Source organism: Chiloscyllium plagiosum, unplaced genomic scaffold (genome assembly GCF_037043375.1).
Source record: "Chiloscyllium plagiosum isolate Xiang-an unplaced genomic scaffold, Cpla_swu_hap1 HiC_scaffold_35, whole genome shotgun sequence".
Taxonomy (NCBI): Eukaryota; Metazoa; Chordata; class Chondrichthyes; order Orectolobiformes; family Hemiscylliidae; genus Chiloscyllium; species Chiloscyllium plagiosum.
Window position 1 is genome coordinate 24981557 of NW_028270173.1, and position 17756 is coordinate 24999312.

At 60.2% G+C, this 17756-nt stretch overlaps 1 protein-coding gene across 1 annotated transcript in view; it reads left to right on the top strand.

The window, feature by feature from the left end:
- Positions 1 to 12092, top strand: part of LOC148140472 (uncharacterized) — a 43657-nt gene extending 31565 nt beyond the window's left edge. Inside the window, exon 12 of the mRNA XM_087979397.1 lies at positions 11518 to 12092. Coding sequence (XP_087835523.1) covers positions 11518 to 11525 — 8 coding nt within the window. The 3' untranslated portion in view covers positions 11526 to 12092. The remainder of the gene's footprint in view (positions 1 to 11517) is intronic.
- Positions 12093 to 17756: the final 5664 nt, after the last annotated feature.

Consider the following 17756-nt stretch of genomic DNA (forward strand, 5'->3'; position numbering starts at 1 on the left):
GGGTGGGAGGGGGGGTGGGGGGGTGGGGATGAGGTGTGGAGGGGGTGGGAGGGGGGTGGGGATGGGGATGAGGGGTGGAGGGGGGTTTGAGGGGGTGGGGAGTGGGTGAGGGGATGAGGGATGGAGGGTGGGGATGAGGTGTGGAGGGGATGAGGGATGGAGGGTGGGGATGAGGTGTGGAGGGGAAGAGGGATGGAGGGTGGGGATGAGGTGTGGAGGTGATGAGGGATGGAGGGTGAGGATGTGGGATGGAGGGTGGGGATGAGGTGTGGAGGGGATGAGGGATGAGGTGTGGAGGGGATGAGGGATGGAGGGTGGGGATGAGGTTGGAGGGGATGAGGGATGCAGGGTGGGAATGAGGGGTGGAGGGGGGTGGGGATGGGGGGTGGAGAGGAGTGGGGAGGGGGTTGGAGGGGGGTGGGGATGGGGGTGGGGAGGGGAGTGGGGATGGGGGGTGGAGAGGGCTGGGGAAGGGGGGTGGGGATGGGGGTGGAGAGGGGTGGGGAGGGGGGTTGGAGGGGAGTGGGGATGGGGGTTGGAGAGGGCTGGGGAGGGGGGGGTGGGGATGGGGGGGTGGAGAGGGGTGGGGAGGGGGGTTGGAGGGGGGGTGGGGATGGGGTGGAGGAGGGTGGGGAGGGAGGTTGGAGGGGGGGTGGGGATGTGGTGGAGGGGGGTGGAGGAGGGTGGGGAGGGGTGGGGAGTTGGAGGGGGTGGGGATTGGGATGTGGTGGGGAGGTTTGGAGGGGGGTGGAGATGGGGATGGGGGTGGGGAGGGGTGGGGGTGGGGGGTTGAAGGGATGGGGGGTGGGTGTGGGGGTGGGGAGGGATGGAGTGGGGGGGTGGGCTGGGGAGGGGTAGGGAGGGGTAGGTGGGGTGGGGGGGAGTGGGAATGGGGGGTGGGGAGGTGTGGGGGGAGTGGAGATGGGGGCGTGGGGGGTTGAGGGGGTGGGGATGGGGTGTTGAGGGGGGTGGGGATGGGGGGTGGGGGGGTGGGGAGGGGTGGGGTGGGAATGGGGTGTGGGGGGTTGTGGGGATGAGGAGTGGAGGGGGTGGGAGGGGGGTATGGATGAGGGGTGGAGGGGGTGGGAGGGGGGTTTGAGGGGGTGGGAGAGGGGTGTGGATGAGGGGTGGGGGTAGTGGGAGTGGGGATGAGGGGATGAGGGATGGAGGTTGGGGATGAGGTGTAGATGGGATGAGGGATGGAGGGTGGGGATGAGGTGTGGAGGGGATGAGGGATGGAGAGTGGGGATGAGGGGTGAAGGGGTGGAGGGGGGTGGGGATGAGAGGTGGGGATGAGGGATGAGGGGTGGAGGGGCGATGAGGGGTGGAGGGGGGATGAGGGATGGAGGGGGGATGAGGGGTGGAGGGGGGATGAGGGATGGAGGGGGTGGAGGGGGGATGAGGGATGGAGGGGGGATGAGGGATGGAGGGGGAGGGGGGGATGAGGGATGGAGGGGGAGGGGGGATGAGGGATGGAGGGGGGAGGGGGTGGGGATAGATGGTGGGAGGGGGTGGGGATAGGGGTGGGAGGGGGTGGGGATAGGGGGTGGAGGGGTGGGGATAGGGTGTGGAGGGGGTGGGGATAGCGGGTGGAGGGGGGTGGGAATAGCGGGTGGAGGGGGGTGGGGATGGGGGATGGGGATAGGGAGTGGAGCGGGGTGGGGATAGGGGTTGGAGGGGGGTGGGAATAGCGGGTGGAGGGGGATGGGGATGGGGGGTGGAGCGGGGTGGCGATAGGGGTTGGAGAGGGGTGGGGATAGGGGGTGGGGATAGGGGGTGGAGGGGGGGTGGGGATAGGGGGTGGGGATAGGGGGTGGAGGGGGGTGGGGATGGGGGTGGCAGGGGGTTGGGGATAGGGGGTGGGAGGGGGTGGAGTTGGGTGAGGGGTGTAGGTGGGGATGGGGGAGTGGAGGGGGTGGGGATGGCGGGTGGGGATGGGGGAGTGGAGGGGGTGGGGATGGCGGGTGGGGATGGGGGTGTGGAGGGGGGAGGGGATGGGGGAGGGGGATGGGAATGGGGACGGGGGGTGGGGACGGCGGGTGGAGGGGGGTGGGGACGGGGGTGGAGGGGGGTGGGGATGGGGATGAGGGGGGTGGAGAGGATTGGGGGTGGGGATGGGGGGTGTGGAGGGGTGTGGGGATGGGGGGTGGGGGGGTGGGGGGGTGGAGGGGTGTGGGGATGCGGGGTGGAGGGGGTGGAGGTGTGTGGAGTGGGGTGGGGATGGGGTGTGGAGGGGGGTGGGGATGGGGTGTGGAGGGGGGTGGGGATGGGGTGTGGAGGGGGTGGGGATGGGGTGTGGAGGGGGGTGGGGATGGGGTGTGGAGGGGGGTGGGGATGGGAGGTGGAGGGTGTGTGGAGGGGGGTGGGGATGGGAGGTGGAGGGTGTGTGGAGGGGGGTGGGGATGGGAGGTGGAGGGTGTGTGGATGGGGGTGGGGATGGGAGGTGGAGGGTGTGTGGATGGGGAGTGGAGGGGGGTGGGGATGGGGGTGGAGAGGGTTGGTGGGTGGAGGGGGTGGGGATGGGGGTGGAGGGGGTTGGGGGGTGGGAATGATGGGGTGGAGATGGGGGGTGGAGGGGGATGGGGGTGGGGATGGGGGGTGGAGGGGGATGGGGGTGGGGATGGGGGGTGGAGGGGGATGGGGGTGGGGATGGGGGGTGGAGGGGGATGGGGTTGGGGATGGGGGGTGGAGGGGGATGGGGATGGGGGGTGGAGGGGGATGGGGATGGGGATTGGTGGATGGAGGGGGGTGGGGATGGGTGGATGGAGGGGGGTGGGGATGGGTGGATGGAGTGGGGTGGGGATGGGTGGATGGAGGGGAGTGGGGGTGGGTGGGTGGAGGGAGGTGGGGATGGGGGGTGGAGGGGGGTGGGGATGGGGGGGTGGAGGGGGGTGGGGATGGGGGGTGGAGGGGGGTGGGGATGGGGGGTGGAGGGGGTTAGGGATGGGGATGGGGGTGGGGATGGGGGTGGGTGGGGGGTGGGGATGGGGGGGTGGGGATGGGGGATGGGGGGGTGGGGATGGGGGGTGGAGGGGAGTGGGGATGGGGGGGAGGGTGGTGGGGATGGGGGAGTGGAGGGGGGGTGGGGATGGGGAGAGGGGAGTGAGGATGGAGGGTGGAGAGGATTGGGGGTGGGGATGGGGGGTGTGGAGGGGTGTGGGGATGGGGGGTGTGGAGGGGTGTGGGGATGGGGGGTGTGGAGGGGTGTGGGGATGGGGGGTGTGGAGGGGTGTGGGGATGGGGGGTGTGGAGGGGTGTGGGGATGGGGGGTGTGGAGGGGTGTGGGGATGGGGGGTGTGGAGGGGTGTGGGGATGGGGGGTGTGGAGGGGTGTGGGGATGGGGGGTGGAGGGGGTGGGGATGGGGAGTGGAGGGGTGTGGGGATGGGGGGTGGAGGGTGTGGGGATGGGGGTGGAGGCGTGTGGGGATGGGGGGTGGAGGGGGATGGATGGGGGGGTGGAGGTGTGTGGAGGGGGGTGGGGATGGGAGGTGGAGGGTGTGGAGATGGGGCGTGGAGGGGGGTGGGGATGGGAGGTGGAGGGGGTTGGGGATGGGGATGAGTGGGTGGAGGGGGTTGGGGGTGGTGATGAGTGGGTGGAGGGGGATGGGGATGGGTGGGGATAGGAATGAGTGGGTGGAGGGGGATGGGGATGGGTGGGGATGGGGATGGGTGAGTGGAGGGGGGTGGGGATGGGTGGGTGGAGGGGGGTGGGGATGGGGGGTGGAGGGGGGTGGGGATGGGGGTGGAGGGGGATGGGGATGGGTGGGTGGAGGAGGGTGGGGATGGGGGATGGGGGGTGGAGGGGGGTGGAGATGGCGGGAGGGTGGTGGGGAGGGGGAGTGGTGGGGGGTGGGGATGGGGAGAGGGGGGGTGGGGATGGGGGGTGGAGTGGGGAATGGGGGGTGGAGGTGTGTGTGGAGGGGGTGGGGAATGGAAGGGGGGATGGGGGGGTGGAGGTGTGTGGAGGGGGTGGGGATGGGAGGTGGAGGGGGTTGGGATGGGAGGTGGAGGGGGTGGGGATGGGGGGGGTGGGTGGGGGGTGGGGGGGGGGTGGGTGGGGGGTGGGGATGGGAGGTGGAGGGGGTGGGGATGGGAGGTGGGGGGGGTGGGGATGGGAGGCGGAGGGGGGTGGGGATGGTGGGTGGAGAGGGGTTAGGGATGGGGGGGTGGGGATGGCGGTTGGGGGGATGGTGGGTGTGGATGGGGGTTGGAGGGGGGTGGGGATGGGGGGTGGAGGGGGGGTGGAGGGGGGTGGGGATGGGGATGGTGGGTGGAGGGGGGTGGGGAGAGGGGTGGGGATGGGGATGGGTGTGCAGAGGGTTGGGGATGGGGGTGGAGAGAGGGGGTGGGGTGTGGGGATGGGGGGTGGAGGGGCTGGGGATGGGGGGTGGAGGGGGGTGGGGATGGGGGGTGGAGGGGGGTGGGTGGGGATGGGGATGGGGGTGGAGGAGGTTGGGGATGAGGGGGTGGGGATGGGGGTGGAGGGGGTTGGGGGTGGGGATGGGGGTGGACGGGGGTGGATGGGGTGGACGGGGGTGGATGGGGTGGAGGGGGGTGGGGTTGGGGATGGGTTGGAGGGGGGGTGGGGATGGGTTGGAGGGGGGTGGGATGGGGTTGGAGGGGGGTGGGGATGGGGGTGGGGATGGGGGTGGTGATGGGGGGTGGAGGGTGTGGGATGGGGGTGGTGATGGGGGGTGGAGGGTGTGGGATGGGGGGGTGGTGATGGGGGGTGGAGGGTGTGGGAGGAGGGTGGGGATGAGGGTGGAGGGGTGGGGATGGGGGGTGGACGGGGTGGGGATGGGGGGTGGAGGGGAGTGGGGATGGGGGGTGGAGGGGAGTGGGGATGGGGGGGGGGAGGGTGGTGGGGATGGGGGAGTGGAGGGGGGTGGGGATGGGGAGAGGGGAATGAGGATGGAGGGTGGAGAGGGATTGGGGGTGGGGATGGGGGGTGTGGAGGGGTGTGGGGATGGGGGGTGGAGGGGTGTGGGGATGGGGGGTGGAGGGGTGTGGGGATGGGGGGTGGAGGGGTGTGGGGATGGGGGTGGAGGCGTGTGGGGATGGGGGGTGGAGGGGGGTGGAGATGGCGGGAGGGTGGTGGGGAGGGGGAGTGGTGGGGGGTGGGGATGGGGAGAGGGGGGTGGGGATGGGGGGTGGAGTGGGGAATGGGGGGTGGAGGTGTGTGGAGAGGGTGGGGATGGAAGGGGGGGAATGGGGGGGTGGAGGTGTGTGGAGGGGGTGGGGATGGGAGGTGGAGGGGGTTGGGGATGGGAGGTGGAGGGGGTGGGGATGGGAGGTGGAGGGGTGGGGATGGGGGGTGGGGGGGTGGGGATGGGGGGGTGGGGGTGGTGGGGATGGGAGGTGGAGGGGGTGGGAATGGGAGGTGGAGGGGGTGGGGATGGGAGGTGGAGGGGATTGGGGATGGGAGGTGGAGGGGGGTGGGGATGGTGGGTGGAGGGGGTTAGGGATGGGGGGGTGGGGATGGCGGTTGGGGGGATGGTGGGTGAGGATGGGGGTTGGAGGGGGGTGGGGATGGGGGGTGGAGGGGGGTGGGGATGGGGATGGTGGGTGGAGGGGGGTGGGGAGAGGGGTGGGGATGGGGATGGGTGTGCAGAGGGTTGGGATGGGGGGTGGAGAGAGGGGGTGGGGTGTGGGGATGGGGGATGGGGGGTGGAGGGGCTGGGGATGGGGGGTGGAGGGGGGTGGGGATGGGGGTGGAGGGGGGTGGGTGGGGATGGGGATGGGGGTGGAGGAGGTTGGGGATGAGGGGGTGGGGATGGGGGTGGAGGGGGTTGGGGGTGGGGATGGGGGCTGCAGGTGGGGATGGGGGTGGACGGGGGTGGATGGGGTGGACGGGGGTGGATGGGGTGGACGGGGGTGGATGGGGTGGAGGGGGGGTGGGGTTGGGGATGGGTTGGAGGGGGGTGGGGATGGGTTGGAGGGGGGTGGGATGGGGTTGGAGGGGGGTGGGGATGGGGGTGGGGATGGGGGTGGTGATGGGGGGTGGAGGGTGTGGGATGGGGGTGGTGATGGGGGGTGGAGGGTGTGGGATGGGGGTGGTGATGGGGGGTGGAGGGTGTGGGAGGAGGGTGGGGATGAGGGTGGAGGGGTGGGGATGGGGGGTGGACGGGGTGGGGATGGGGGGTGGAGGGGAGTGGGGATGGGGGGTGGAGGGGAGTGGGGATGGGGGGGGAGGGTGGTGGGGATGGGGGAGTGGATGGGGGTGGGGATGGGGAGAGGGGAATGAGGATGGAGGGTGGAGAGGATTGGGGGTGGGGATGGGGGGTGTGGAGGGGTGTGGGGATGGGGGGTGGAGGGGTGTGGGGATGGGGGGTGGAGGGGTGTGGGGATGGGGGTGGAGGCGTGTGGGGATGGGGGGTGGAGGGGGATGGATGGGGGGGTGGAGGTGTGTGGAGGGGTGTGGGGATGGGAGGTGGAGGGGGGTGGGGATGGGAGGTGGAGGGTGTGGAGATGGGGCGTGGAGTGGGGTGGGGATGGGAGGTGGAGGGGGTTGGGGATGGGGATGAGTGGGTGGAGGGGGTTGGGGATGGTGATGAGTGGGTGGAGGGGGATGGGGATGGGTGGGGATAGGAATGAGTGGGTGGAGGGGGATGGGGATGGGTGGGTGGAGGGGGGTGGGGATGGGGGGTGGAGGGGGGTGGGGATGGGGGGTGGAGGGGGATGGGGATGGGTGGGTGGAGGGGATTGGGGATGGGGGGTGGAGGGGGGTGGAGATGGCGGGAGGGTGGTGGGGAGGGGGAGTGGTGGGGGGTGGGGATGAGGAGAGGGGGGTGGGGATGGGGGGTGGAGTGGGGAATGGGGGGTGGAGGTGTGTGGAGGGGGTGGGGATGGAAGGGGGGAATGGGGGGGTGGAGGTGTGTGGAGGGGGTGGGGATGGGAGGTGGAGGGGGTGGGGATGGGGGGTGGGGGGGTGGGGATGGGGGGTGGGGGGTGTGGGGATGGGAGGTGGAGGGGGGTGGGGATGGGAGGTGGAGGGGGTTGGGGATGGGGGGAGGAGGGGGTTGGGGATGGGGGGGTGGGGGATGGCGGTTGGGGGGTGGTGTGTGGGGATGGGGGGTTGGAGGGGGGTGGGGATGGGGGTTGGAGGGGGGTGGGGATGGGGGGTGGAGGGGGTTGGGGATGGGGATGGTGGGTGGAGGGGGGTGGGGATGGGGGGTGGAAAGAGGGGGTGGGGTGTGGGGATGAGGGGTGGAGGGGCTGGGGATGGGGGGTGGAGGGGGGGTGGGGATGGGGGGTGGAGGGGGGTGGGTGGGGATGGGGGTGGGGATGGGGGTGGAGGAGGTTGGGGATGAGGGGGTGGGGGTGGGGATGGGGGTGGAGGGGGTTGGGGGTGGGGATGGGGGCTGCAGGTGGGGATGGGGGTGGACGGGGGTGGAGGGGGGGTGGGGTTGGGGATGGGTTGGAGGGGGGTGGGGATGGGGTTGGAGGGGGGTGGGGATGGGGGCGGAGGGGGGTGGGGTGGGGGTGGTGATGGGGGGTGGAGGGTGTGGGATGGGGGTGGTGATGGGGGGTGGAGGGTGTGGGATGGGGGTGGTGATGGGGGGTGGAGGGTGTGGGAGGAGGGTGGGGATGGGGGTGGAGGGGGTGGGAGGGGGTGGGGATGGGGGGGGGAGGGGGTGGGGGTGGGGGTGGGGTTGGGGGTGGAGGTGGGTGGGGATGGGGGTGGTGATGGGGGTGGAGGGTGTGGGAGGGGGGTGGGGATGGGGGGTGGAGGGGGTGGGGATGGGGGTTGGAGGGGGTGGGAGATGGGGTTGGAGGGGGTGGGAGGGGGGTGGAGATGGGGGTTGGAGGGGGTGGGAAGGGGGTGGAGATGGTGGTTGGAGGCGGTGGGAGGGGGCTGTGAATGGGGGTTGGAGGGGGGTGAGGGGATGGGGGTTGGAGGGGGTGGGAGGGGGGTGAGGGGGTGGGGATGGGGGTGGGAGGGGGTGAGGGGGTGGGGATGGGGGGTGGAGGGAGTGGGAGGGGTGGGGATGTGGGTTGGGGATGGGGGGGTGGAGGGGGTGGAGGGGGGTGATGGGGTGAGGATGGGGGGTGGAGGGGGTGGGGATGGCGTGGGAGGGGGGTGGGGATGAGGGGTGGAGGGGGTGGGGATGGGGGGTGGAGGGGGGTGGAGGGGGGTGGGGATGAGGGGTGGAGGGGGGTGGAGGGGATGTGGAGTGGGTGAGAGGGGGATGAGGAGGGGGGGTGGGAGGGGGTATGAGGAGGGGGTGGGCATGGGAGGTGTGGAGGGGTGTGGGGGGTGGGAATGAGTGGTTGGAGGGGTGGAGGGGTGTGCGGATGAGGGGGTGGAGGGGTGTGGGCGGATGGGGATGAGGGGTTGGATGGGGGTGGGTATAGAGGGTATGTGAGAGGTGTGGAGAGGGTGGGAGGGGGTGGGGATGAGGGATGCAGGGGAAGAGGGGGTGGGGGGAGGTGGGGTGGTGCTTTGGGGGGAGGGGTTTGGGGGGAGGTGGGGTGGTGGTGGTTTGGGGAGAGGGGTTTGGGGGGAGGTGGGGTGGGGTTTGGGGGGAGTGGGGTGGGGATGGGGGGTGGACGGGTTGGGGATGGGGGGTGGAGGGGAGTGGGGATGTGGGGTGGAGGGGAGTGGGGATGGGTGGGAGGGTGGTGGGGATGGGGGAGTGGAGGGGGGTGGGGATGGGGAGAGGGGAATGAGGATGGAGGGTGGAGAGGATTGGGGGTGGGGATGGGGGGTGTGGAGGGATGTGGGGATGGGGGGTGGAGGGGTGTGGGGATGGGGGGTGGAGGGGTGTGGGGATGGGGGTGGAGGCGTGTGGGGATGGGGGGTGGAGGGGGATGGATGGGGGGGTGGAGGTGTGTGGAGGGGGGTGGGGATGGGAGGTGGAGGGTGTGGAGATGGGGCGTGGAGGGGGGTGGGGATGGGAGGTGGAGGGGGTTGGGGATGGGGATGAGTGGGTGGAGGGGGATGGGGATGGGTGGGGATAGGAATGAGTGGGTGGAGGGGGATGGGGATGGGTGGGTGGAGGGGGGTGGGGATGGGGGGTGGAGGGGGGTGGGGATGGGGGGTGGAGGGGGATGGGGATGGGTGGGTGGAGGGGATTGGGGATGGGGGGTGGAGGGGGGTGGAGATGGCGGGAGGGTGGTGGGGAGGGGGAGTGGTGGGGGGTGGGGATGGGGAGAGGGGGGTGGGGATGGGGGGTGGAGTGGGGAATGGGGGGTGGAGGTGTGTGGAGGGGGTGGGGATGGGAGGTGGAGGGGGTGGGGATGGGGGGTGGGGGGGATGGGGATGGGGGGTGGGGGGTGTGGGGATGGGAGGTGGAGGGGGGTGGGGATGGGAGGTGGAGGGGGTTGGGGATGGGGATGGAGGGGGTTGGGGATGGGGTGGGGATGGCGGTTGGGGGGATGGTGGGTGGGGATGGGGGTTGGAGGGGGGTGGGGTGTGGGGATGGGGGGTGGAGGGGCTGGGGATGGGGGGTGGAGGGGCTGGGGATGGGGGGTGGAGGGGGGTGGGGACGGGGGGTGGAGGGGGGTGGGTGGGGATGGGGGTGGGGATGGGGGTGGAGGAGGTTGGGGATGATGGGGTGGGGATGGGGGTGGAGGGGGTTGGGGGTGGGGATGGGGGCTGCAGGTGGGGATGGGGGTGGACGGGGGTGGTTGGGGTGGAGGGGGGGTGGGGTTGGGGATGGGTTGGAGGGGGGTGGGGATGGGTTGGAGGGGGGTGGGGATGGGGTTGGAGGGGGGTGGGGATGGGGGTGGAGGGGGGTGGGGATGGGGGTGGTGTTGGGGGGTGGAGGGTGTGGGATGGGGGTGGTGATGGGGGGTGGAGGGTGTGGGATGGGGGTGGTGATGGGGGGTGGAGGGTGTGGGATGGGGGTGGTGATGGGGGGTGGAGGGTGTGGGATGGGGGTGGTGATGGGGGGTGGAGGGTGTGGGAGGAGGGTGGGGATGGAGGTGGAGGGGGTGGGAGGGGGTGGGGATGGGGGGTGGAGGGGGTGGGGATGGGGGTGGAGGAGGGTGGGGATGGAGGTGGAGGGGGGTGGGAGGGGGTGGGGATGGGGGGTGGAGGGGGTGGGGATGGGGGTGGAGGTGGGTGGGGATGGGGGTGGTGATGGGGGGTGGAGGGGGTGGGGATGGGGGGTGGAGGGGGTGGGGATGGGGGTTGGAGGGGGTGGAGATGGGGGTTGGAGGGGGTGGAGGGGGGGGGAGATGGGGGTTGGAGGGGGTGGGAAGGGGGTGGAGATGGTGGTTGGAGGCGGTGGGAGGGGGCTGTGAATGGGGGTTGGAGGGGGGTGAGGGGATGGGGGTTGGAGGGGGTGGGAGGGGGGTGAGGGGGTGGGGATGGGGGTGGGAGGGGGTGAGGGGGTGGGGATGGGGGGTGGAGGGAGTGGGAGGGGTGGGGATGTGGGTTGGGGATGGGGGGGTGGAGGGGGGTGATGGGGTGAGGATGGGGGGTGGAGGGGGTGGGGATGGCGTGGGAGGGGGGTGGGGATGAGGGGTGGAGGGGGTGGGGATGGGGGGTGGAGGGGGGTGGGGATGAGGGGTGGAGGGGGGTGGAGGGGATGTGGAGTGGGTGAGAGGGGGATGAGGAGGGGGGTGGGAGGGGGTATGAGGAGGGGGTGGGCATGGGAGGTGTGGAGGGGTGTGGGGGGTGGGAATGAGTGGTTGGAGGGGTGGAGGGGTGTGCGGATGAGGGGGTGGAGGGGTGTGGGCGGATGGGGATGAGGGGTTGGATGGGGGTGGGTATAGAGGGTATGTGAGAGGTGTGGAGAGGGTGGGAGGGGGTGGGGATGAGGGATGCAGGGGGAGAGGGGGTGGGGGGAGGTGGGGTGGTGCTTTGGGGGGAGGGGTTTGGGGGGAGGTGGGGTGGTGGTGGTTTGGGGAGAGGGGTTTGGGGGGAGGTGGGGTGGGGTTTGGGGGTAGTGGGGTGGGCTTGGCCTGGTCCATAAGAGAATATGTATGCGATACTTGCATTTATTAGCTGAGACATAGAGTTTACATTCAGGAATGTTACACTGGAGCTATATAATACAAGACAGTATTATATCCAATTTGGGAATCCACATTATAGGTGGGATAGGATTGCATGGGAGAAGGTGCAGAGGAGATTTACCAAGATGTTACCTCTGCTGGAGAGTTTGTTATGAAAAAAGATTAGGCAGATTAAGATTGTTTCCCTCAGGGCAGAGGAGATTGAGCGGGGAGATGACGGAGATACAGAAAGTCATAGATCAGGTAGACTGAGAGGAACGTTTCCCCTTGTCAGAGCGATCAATGACCAGGGAGAATCATGGATTTAAGGAATGGGATAGAAGGTTTAGAGAGGATATGAGGGAAACCTTTGTTTCACCCAAAGGATAGTGGGAATCTGGAACTTGCTGCCTGTAAGGATGGTCGAGGCAGAAACCATCATAACATTTGCGAAGTATTGAGATACCAAAGCTATGGACCAAGAACATTGGTATTAGAATGGTCAAGTGCTTGTTTAGGACTGGCACAGACTCAATGGGCTGAAGGGCATTTTTCTGTCCTGTTGCCCCACAGAACTCTAAGACTTCAACATATTGAGATAAACCAATGGAAGACACTGAAGTATCTAAAGCCATTGTGGCAGCCAGTTAAACTGTGAAATGGAAGGCACTGTGCTGTGGTCATGGATCCTTCTGGAATAAGTGGATGCTGCACTCATCCTGCAATTTAATAACCAGGAAAATGTGGGAACCTTTTGAGAATCAGACCTATATACCTCAGCAAAATCAAGCCGTGCTGGATGAACTCTACAGTTTAAATGACCAGCTGCTTCCATAATCTCAACCCAACTCCATTCCCAAATCCTCAAAATGGGAAATGGGAGGTGAAACTCTGGATTTCTGAGGATTACCACTATTTTTGCTGCTTTGGTAAATGATAATGCAAGGATCCTTTCGTAAAGTTGAATCTTAGACCAAAGCTGGAATACAGATGAGACTTGAATTACAGAGAACTGTAACGCAGTTTAGGCTTGATCGAATTAAAAAGGTAGAAGTGAATTTCAGTCGGTCTATATAATTTTAAAATATTCTTGGTACTTTGTTTACTCACCTTTGTATCTGCAATAAATTATTTTTTAAAAAAGGAAATCTTATGGCAAAGTTCTTTTCAGTCAATTACTGAGGTTTGGAATGAATCTTTAAATATTAATCGTCTCGAACAGGTACATCCAGATTCCTCCTTCCCACAATTCTCTGCAGTCTCTCTGAAATAGTATTCTGTTGTTTTCTGCTTTCTCCTGCCAATCCACACAACCTTGCTTTCCCACATTGTACACCATCTGCCAAATCTTTGACCATTCCTTCATGTGACAGTTACAGTTTGAACAGTAGCCATTTGGCCCATCGAGTTGCTTGGAGCACTTCAATATGATCACCATGGATTATCCAACTCCATTCCCTGTTTTCCCCCACCATACCTTTTTATCCCTTTAGCCCAGAGTACCACATTTAACTCCTTGAAAACATTCAATGTTTTGGCCTGGATCACTTCCTATGGCAGAAATTCCTCAGATGCAACAACTGAGTGAGGAAATTTCTCATCCCGGTCTGAAGTGCCCTACCCTACATCCTTAGACTGTGATCCTTAGTTCTGGATTTCCCTGTCATTGGGAACATCCTTTCCATGTTTAGCCTGTCTCGTCCTGTCAGAGTTTTATACATCAGATCCTCCCTCATTCTCTGAACTCCAGTGAATATAGTTCTAGCCAATCCAATCTCTCTTTATATGTCAATCTTACCAACTCAGGAGTCAGTCTGCTGAACCAAAACTGCTCTAGCTGTGGTCTCACCAAGGTTCTGTACTCCAATCCTCTCACTATGAAAGCCAACATACCAACTATCTTCTTCACTGCCTGTTGCACATACATGCTTGCTAAATACATTACTCAATGATTTTTTTTAATCTGTGTGGTAAGCTTTTTATGAATGCCTTTGAAAATCCAGATACATTACATTTATTGATTCTGGAATTTCCACCTTGCTTGTTATATCCTCAAAGAATTTTAATACATTTGTCAAACGCAAGTTTCCTTTTACAAAACAACTTTCATTCTGTTCAATGCTATTTTTCTTTCTAAAGAATCTGCTATTCCGATTGTCATAATGAATGTTAGTATTTTCCCAAGTCAGCCAATCCTCTATCCATGCCACTGATGCCATGGGCTCTTATCTTATTTCACAGCCCCCTGTCTCTCACCTTGTCAAAGGCCTTCTGGAAATCCAAGTAGATCACGTCCACTGACTCTCCTTTGTCTAAATTGTTGTTTACCTTATCAAACAATTTTAACAGATGTGTCCTGATCCAGATGCCAATGTTTCAGTCGAATCGACGTACAGGCACTGGCACCCAAGAGAACTCACTGAAACAACTGGCTGTAAATTCTAAAAGGAATGTTACTTATTACCACTGCCTGAGGATAAGTAAGGACAGCAATAAACACATCCCGACTGGCATAGAGTCATAGAGATGTACAGCATGGAAACAGACCCTTCAGTCCAACCCGTCCATGCTGACCAGATAACCCAACCCAATCTAGTCCCACCTGCCAGCACCCCGCCCATATCCCTCCAAACCCCTCCTATTCACATACCCATCCAAACGCCTTTTAAATACTGCAATTGTACCAGCCTCCACCATTTCCTCAGGCAGCTCATTCCCTACATGTACCACCCTCTGCATGAAAAGTTGCCTCTTAGGTCTCTTTTATATCTTTCTCCTCTCCCTCTAAACCTATGCCCTTGAGTTCTGGACTCCCCAATCCCAGGGAAAAAACCTTGTTTATTTACCCTATCCGTGCCCCTCATGATTTTACAAACCTCTATCAGGTCACTCCTCAGCTTCCGACATTCCAGGGAAAACAGCCCCAGCCTGTTCAGCCTCTCCCTGTATCTCAAATCCTCCAACCCTGGCAGCGTCCTTGTAAATCTTTTCTGAAACCTTTCAAGTTTCACAACATCTTTCCGATAGGAAGGGACCAGAATTGCACGCAATATTCCAACATTGGCCTAACCAATGTCCTGTACAGCCGCAACATGACCTTCCAACTCCTGTACTCAATACTCTGACCAATAAAGGGAAGCATGTGGACTTCAATAGTTTCCTCATTTCCCCTTCCCCCACCTCATCCTAGTTCCCAACTTCCAGCTCAGCACTGTCCCCATGACTTGTCCGGATTTGTCCTACCTGCCTATCTCCTTTTCCACCTATTCACTCCACCCTCTCCTCCCTGACCTATCACCTTCATCCCCTCCCCCACTCACCCATTGTACTCTATGCTACTTTCTCCCCACCCCCACCCTCCCCTAGCTTATCTCTCCACGCTTCAGGCTCACTGCCTTTATTCCTGATGAAGGGCTTTTGCCCGAAACGTCGATTTCGAAGCTCCTTGGATGCTACCTGAACTGCTGTGCTGTTCCAGCACCACTAATCCAGAATCTGGTTTCTAGCATCTGCAGTCATTGTTTTTACCTTCTTCACTATCCTATCCACCTGTGACTCGACTTTCAAGGTGCTATGAACCTGCACTCCAAGATCTCTTTGTTCAGCAACACTCCCCAGGACCTTAACTTTAAGTGTATAAGTCCTGCTAAGGTTTGCTTTCCTAAAATGCAACACCTTGCATTTATCTGAATTAAACTCCATCTGCCACTCCTCAGCCAATTAGCCCATCTGATTACGATTCCATTGTAATCTGAGGTAACCTTATTCTCTGTCAACTACACTTCCAATTTTGGTGTCACCTTCAAACTTACTAACTCTACCTCTTAAGCTCACATCCAAATTATTTATATAAATGATGAAAGGTAGTGGGCCCAGCACTGATCCTTGTGGTACTCCACTGGTCACAGGCCTCCAGTCTGAAAAACAATCCTCCACCGCCACTACCACCACCACCCTCTGTCTCCTACCTTTGAGCCAGTTCTGTATCCAAATGATTAGTTCTCACTGTATTTCATGAGATTATAACCTTGTAAACCAGTCTCCCATGGGGAACCTTGTCAAACACCTTACTGAAGTCCATATAGATCATGTCTACTGCTCTGTCCTCATCAATCCTCTTTGAGTTTTTTTGAAAAACTAACAATCATGTTTGTGAGACATGATTTCCCACGCACAAAGCCATGTTGGCTATCCCTAATCAGTCCTTCCCTTTCCAAATACATGTACATCCTGTCCCTCAGAATTCCCTCCAACAACTTGCCACCACCGAGATCAGGCTCACTGGTCTATAGTTCCCTGGCTTGTCTTTACCACCCTTCTTAAACAGTGGCACCATGTTTGCCAACCTCCAGTCTTCCGGCACCTCACCTGTGACTATCGATGATACAAATATCTCAGCAACAGGCCCAGCAATCACTTCCCTAGCTTCCCAAAGAACTCCAGGGTACACCTAATCAGGTCCTGGGGATGTATCCACCTTTATACATTTCAAGGCATCCAAAACGACGTCCTCTGTAAGATAGACATTTTACAAGATGTCACCATCTATTTCCCTATATTCTATATCTTCCATGTCCTTTTCCACGGTAAACACTGATACTGCAGCTCCACACAAAGGATTTTGAGGGGCCCTATTCTCTCCATAGTTACCCTTTTGTCCTTAATGTATTTGTAAAAACCCTTTGAATTCTCCTTAATTCTATTTGCCAAAGTTATCTTGTGTCCCCTTTTTGCCCTCCTGATTTCCCTCTTAAGTATACTCCTACTTTCTTTATACTCTTCTAAGGATTCCCTCGATCTATCCTGTCTATACCTGACATATGCTTCCTCCTTTTTCTTAACCAAACCCTCAATTTCTTTAGCCATCCAGCATTCCCTATACCTACCAGCCTTCCCTTTCACCCTGACAGGAATATACTTTCTCTGGATTCTTGTTATCTCATTTCTGAAGGCTTCCCATTTTCCAGCCGTCTCTTTACCTGCGAACATCTGACCCCAACCAGCTTTTCAAAGTTCTTGCCTAATACCATCAAATTTAACCTTTCTCCAATTTAGAACTTCAACTTTTAGATCTGGTCTATCCTTTTCCATTACTATTTTGAAACTAATAGAATTATGGTCATTGGCCCCAAAGTGCTCCCCCACTGACACCTCAGTCACCTGCTCTGCCTTACTTCCCAAGAGTAAGTCAGGTTTTGCACCTTCTCTAGTAGGTACATCCACATACTAAATCAGAAAATTTTCTTGTACACACTTAACAAATTCCTCTCCATCTAAACCCTTAACACTTTGGCAGTCCCAGTCTATGTTTGGAAAGTTAAAACCCCTACCATAATCACCCTATTATTCTTACAAATAACTGAGATCTTCTTACAAGTTTGTTTCTCAATTTCCCTCTGACTATTGGGGGGTCTATAATACAACCCCAATAAGGTGATCATCCCTTTCTTATTTCTCAGTTCCACCAAAATATCTTCCCTGGATGTATTTCCAGGAATATCCTCCCTCAGTCCAGCTGTAATGCTATCCCTTATCAAAAATGCCACTCCCCCTCCCCTTTTGCCTCCCTTTCTATCCTTCCTGTAGCATTTGTATCCTGGAAGATTAAGCTGTCCATCCTTGAGCCATGTTTCTGGAATTGCTGTCATTTTAAAAACAGGGCAAAAAAAAACTAACATTAAGCTTTTTTTCCTTTTGGGAATGAGGGCTTACATTATCTGACTATCTCAATGTCCTTAGAATTAATTGCACATGGGTTGCATGCGGGTAACGCAGAAATTAATTGGGAACCTACTTGTTTCTTAATGATTGGATAAAGCTAGGAGAGTGCTGGTGGGAGAGGAGTGAGGGGAACAGAGGCGTGGTGCAGCAGTGGTGCATAGTTAACAGCAGAATTAGAAGCTAATGAAGACATTATTCTGAAATGATGATCAGTCTAAAGTTCAGATGAATAATCCACATGCTTACAGTTTGCTAGTACTGACTGATTGGATGGTTCTATTCAACACACAGGTTTAGTATGTCTTTCCAACAAGAGAAAATAAATTTTATCTGAATAGCATAATGCACTGTCTTTTGTTAATTTCATTTCCTTGAAATTGACTGTGGAGAAGCTGATTTAATGAACAAACTGCCAAATGATAGATTATATCTTTTGAATTTCAGGGTCGAGTCAGTGACTGCAGATATGTTTGTCATCTTTAAAAGCTTAAAGTTTGTTTCCTAACTGCTCATAATTCACCACAGCTGGATACTTTTCTGATACCGATGGGTGTGTTTTGTTAACAAAGCCTGATTTGTGGGCAAAAATAAAATAATTTAATTAAATAAAAGAAAATGGAATTGACCTTTTAATCTGAGTTTGTAAATATAATTTGACTTATTGGTTCTGTTGTGTTGAGATCAAAGACTCCTTTTCAAGATAGGAATTTAAAGAGATTGGTGCAAATGGGTGGACTGAGTCAATAGTTCTTGCGTTAGAAGATGTAGCTTGTGAAACGGAGCTGAATTCCAGTAAAATATGTGACGATCAGTTCTAAGCTTCATCAATTAGCTTCCCGTAAAATCATGGAGGCCTGAGACTAAATGCCAAGCAACTTATTTTCACTTCATGGACATGATTGACAGCTTCATGTGGAGACAAACCAAGCCTATTTATTCCGTGACCCAGCCAATGTCACCAAGGGGAGTAGTGTCTGTGACTGGCTGTTACTTCAGTGCTGCAACAGCTGAAGAGCATGACGGACATGCAAGCCTGCACCAAGAACTTGGAAAGCTAATTGTAATGGTTTCAATGGGTTTCAAACCCGTCA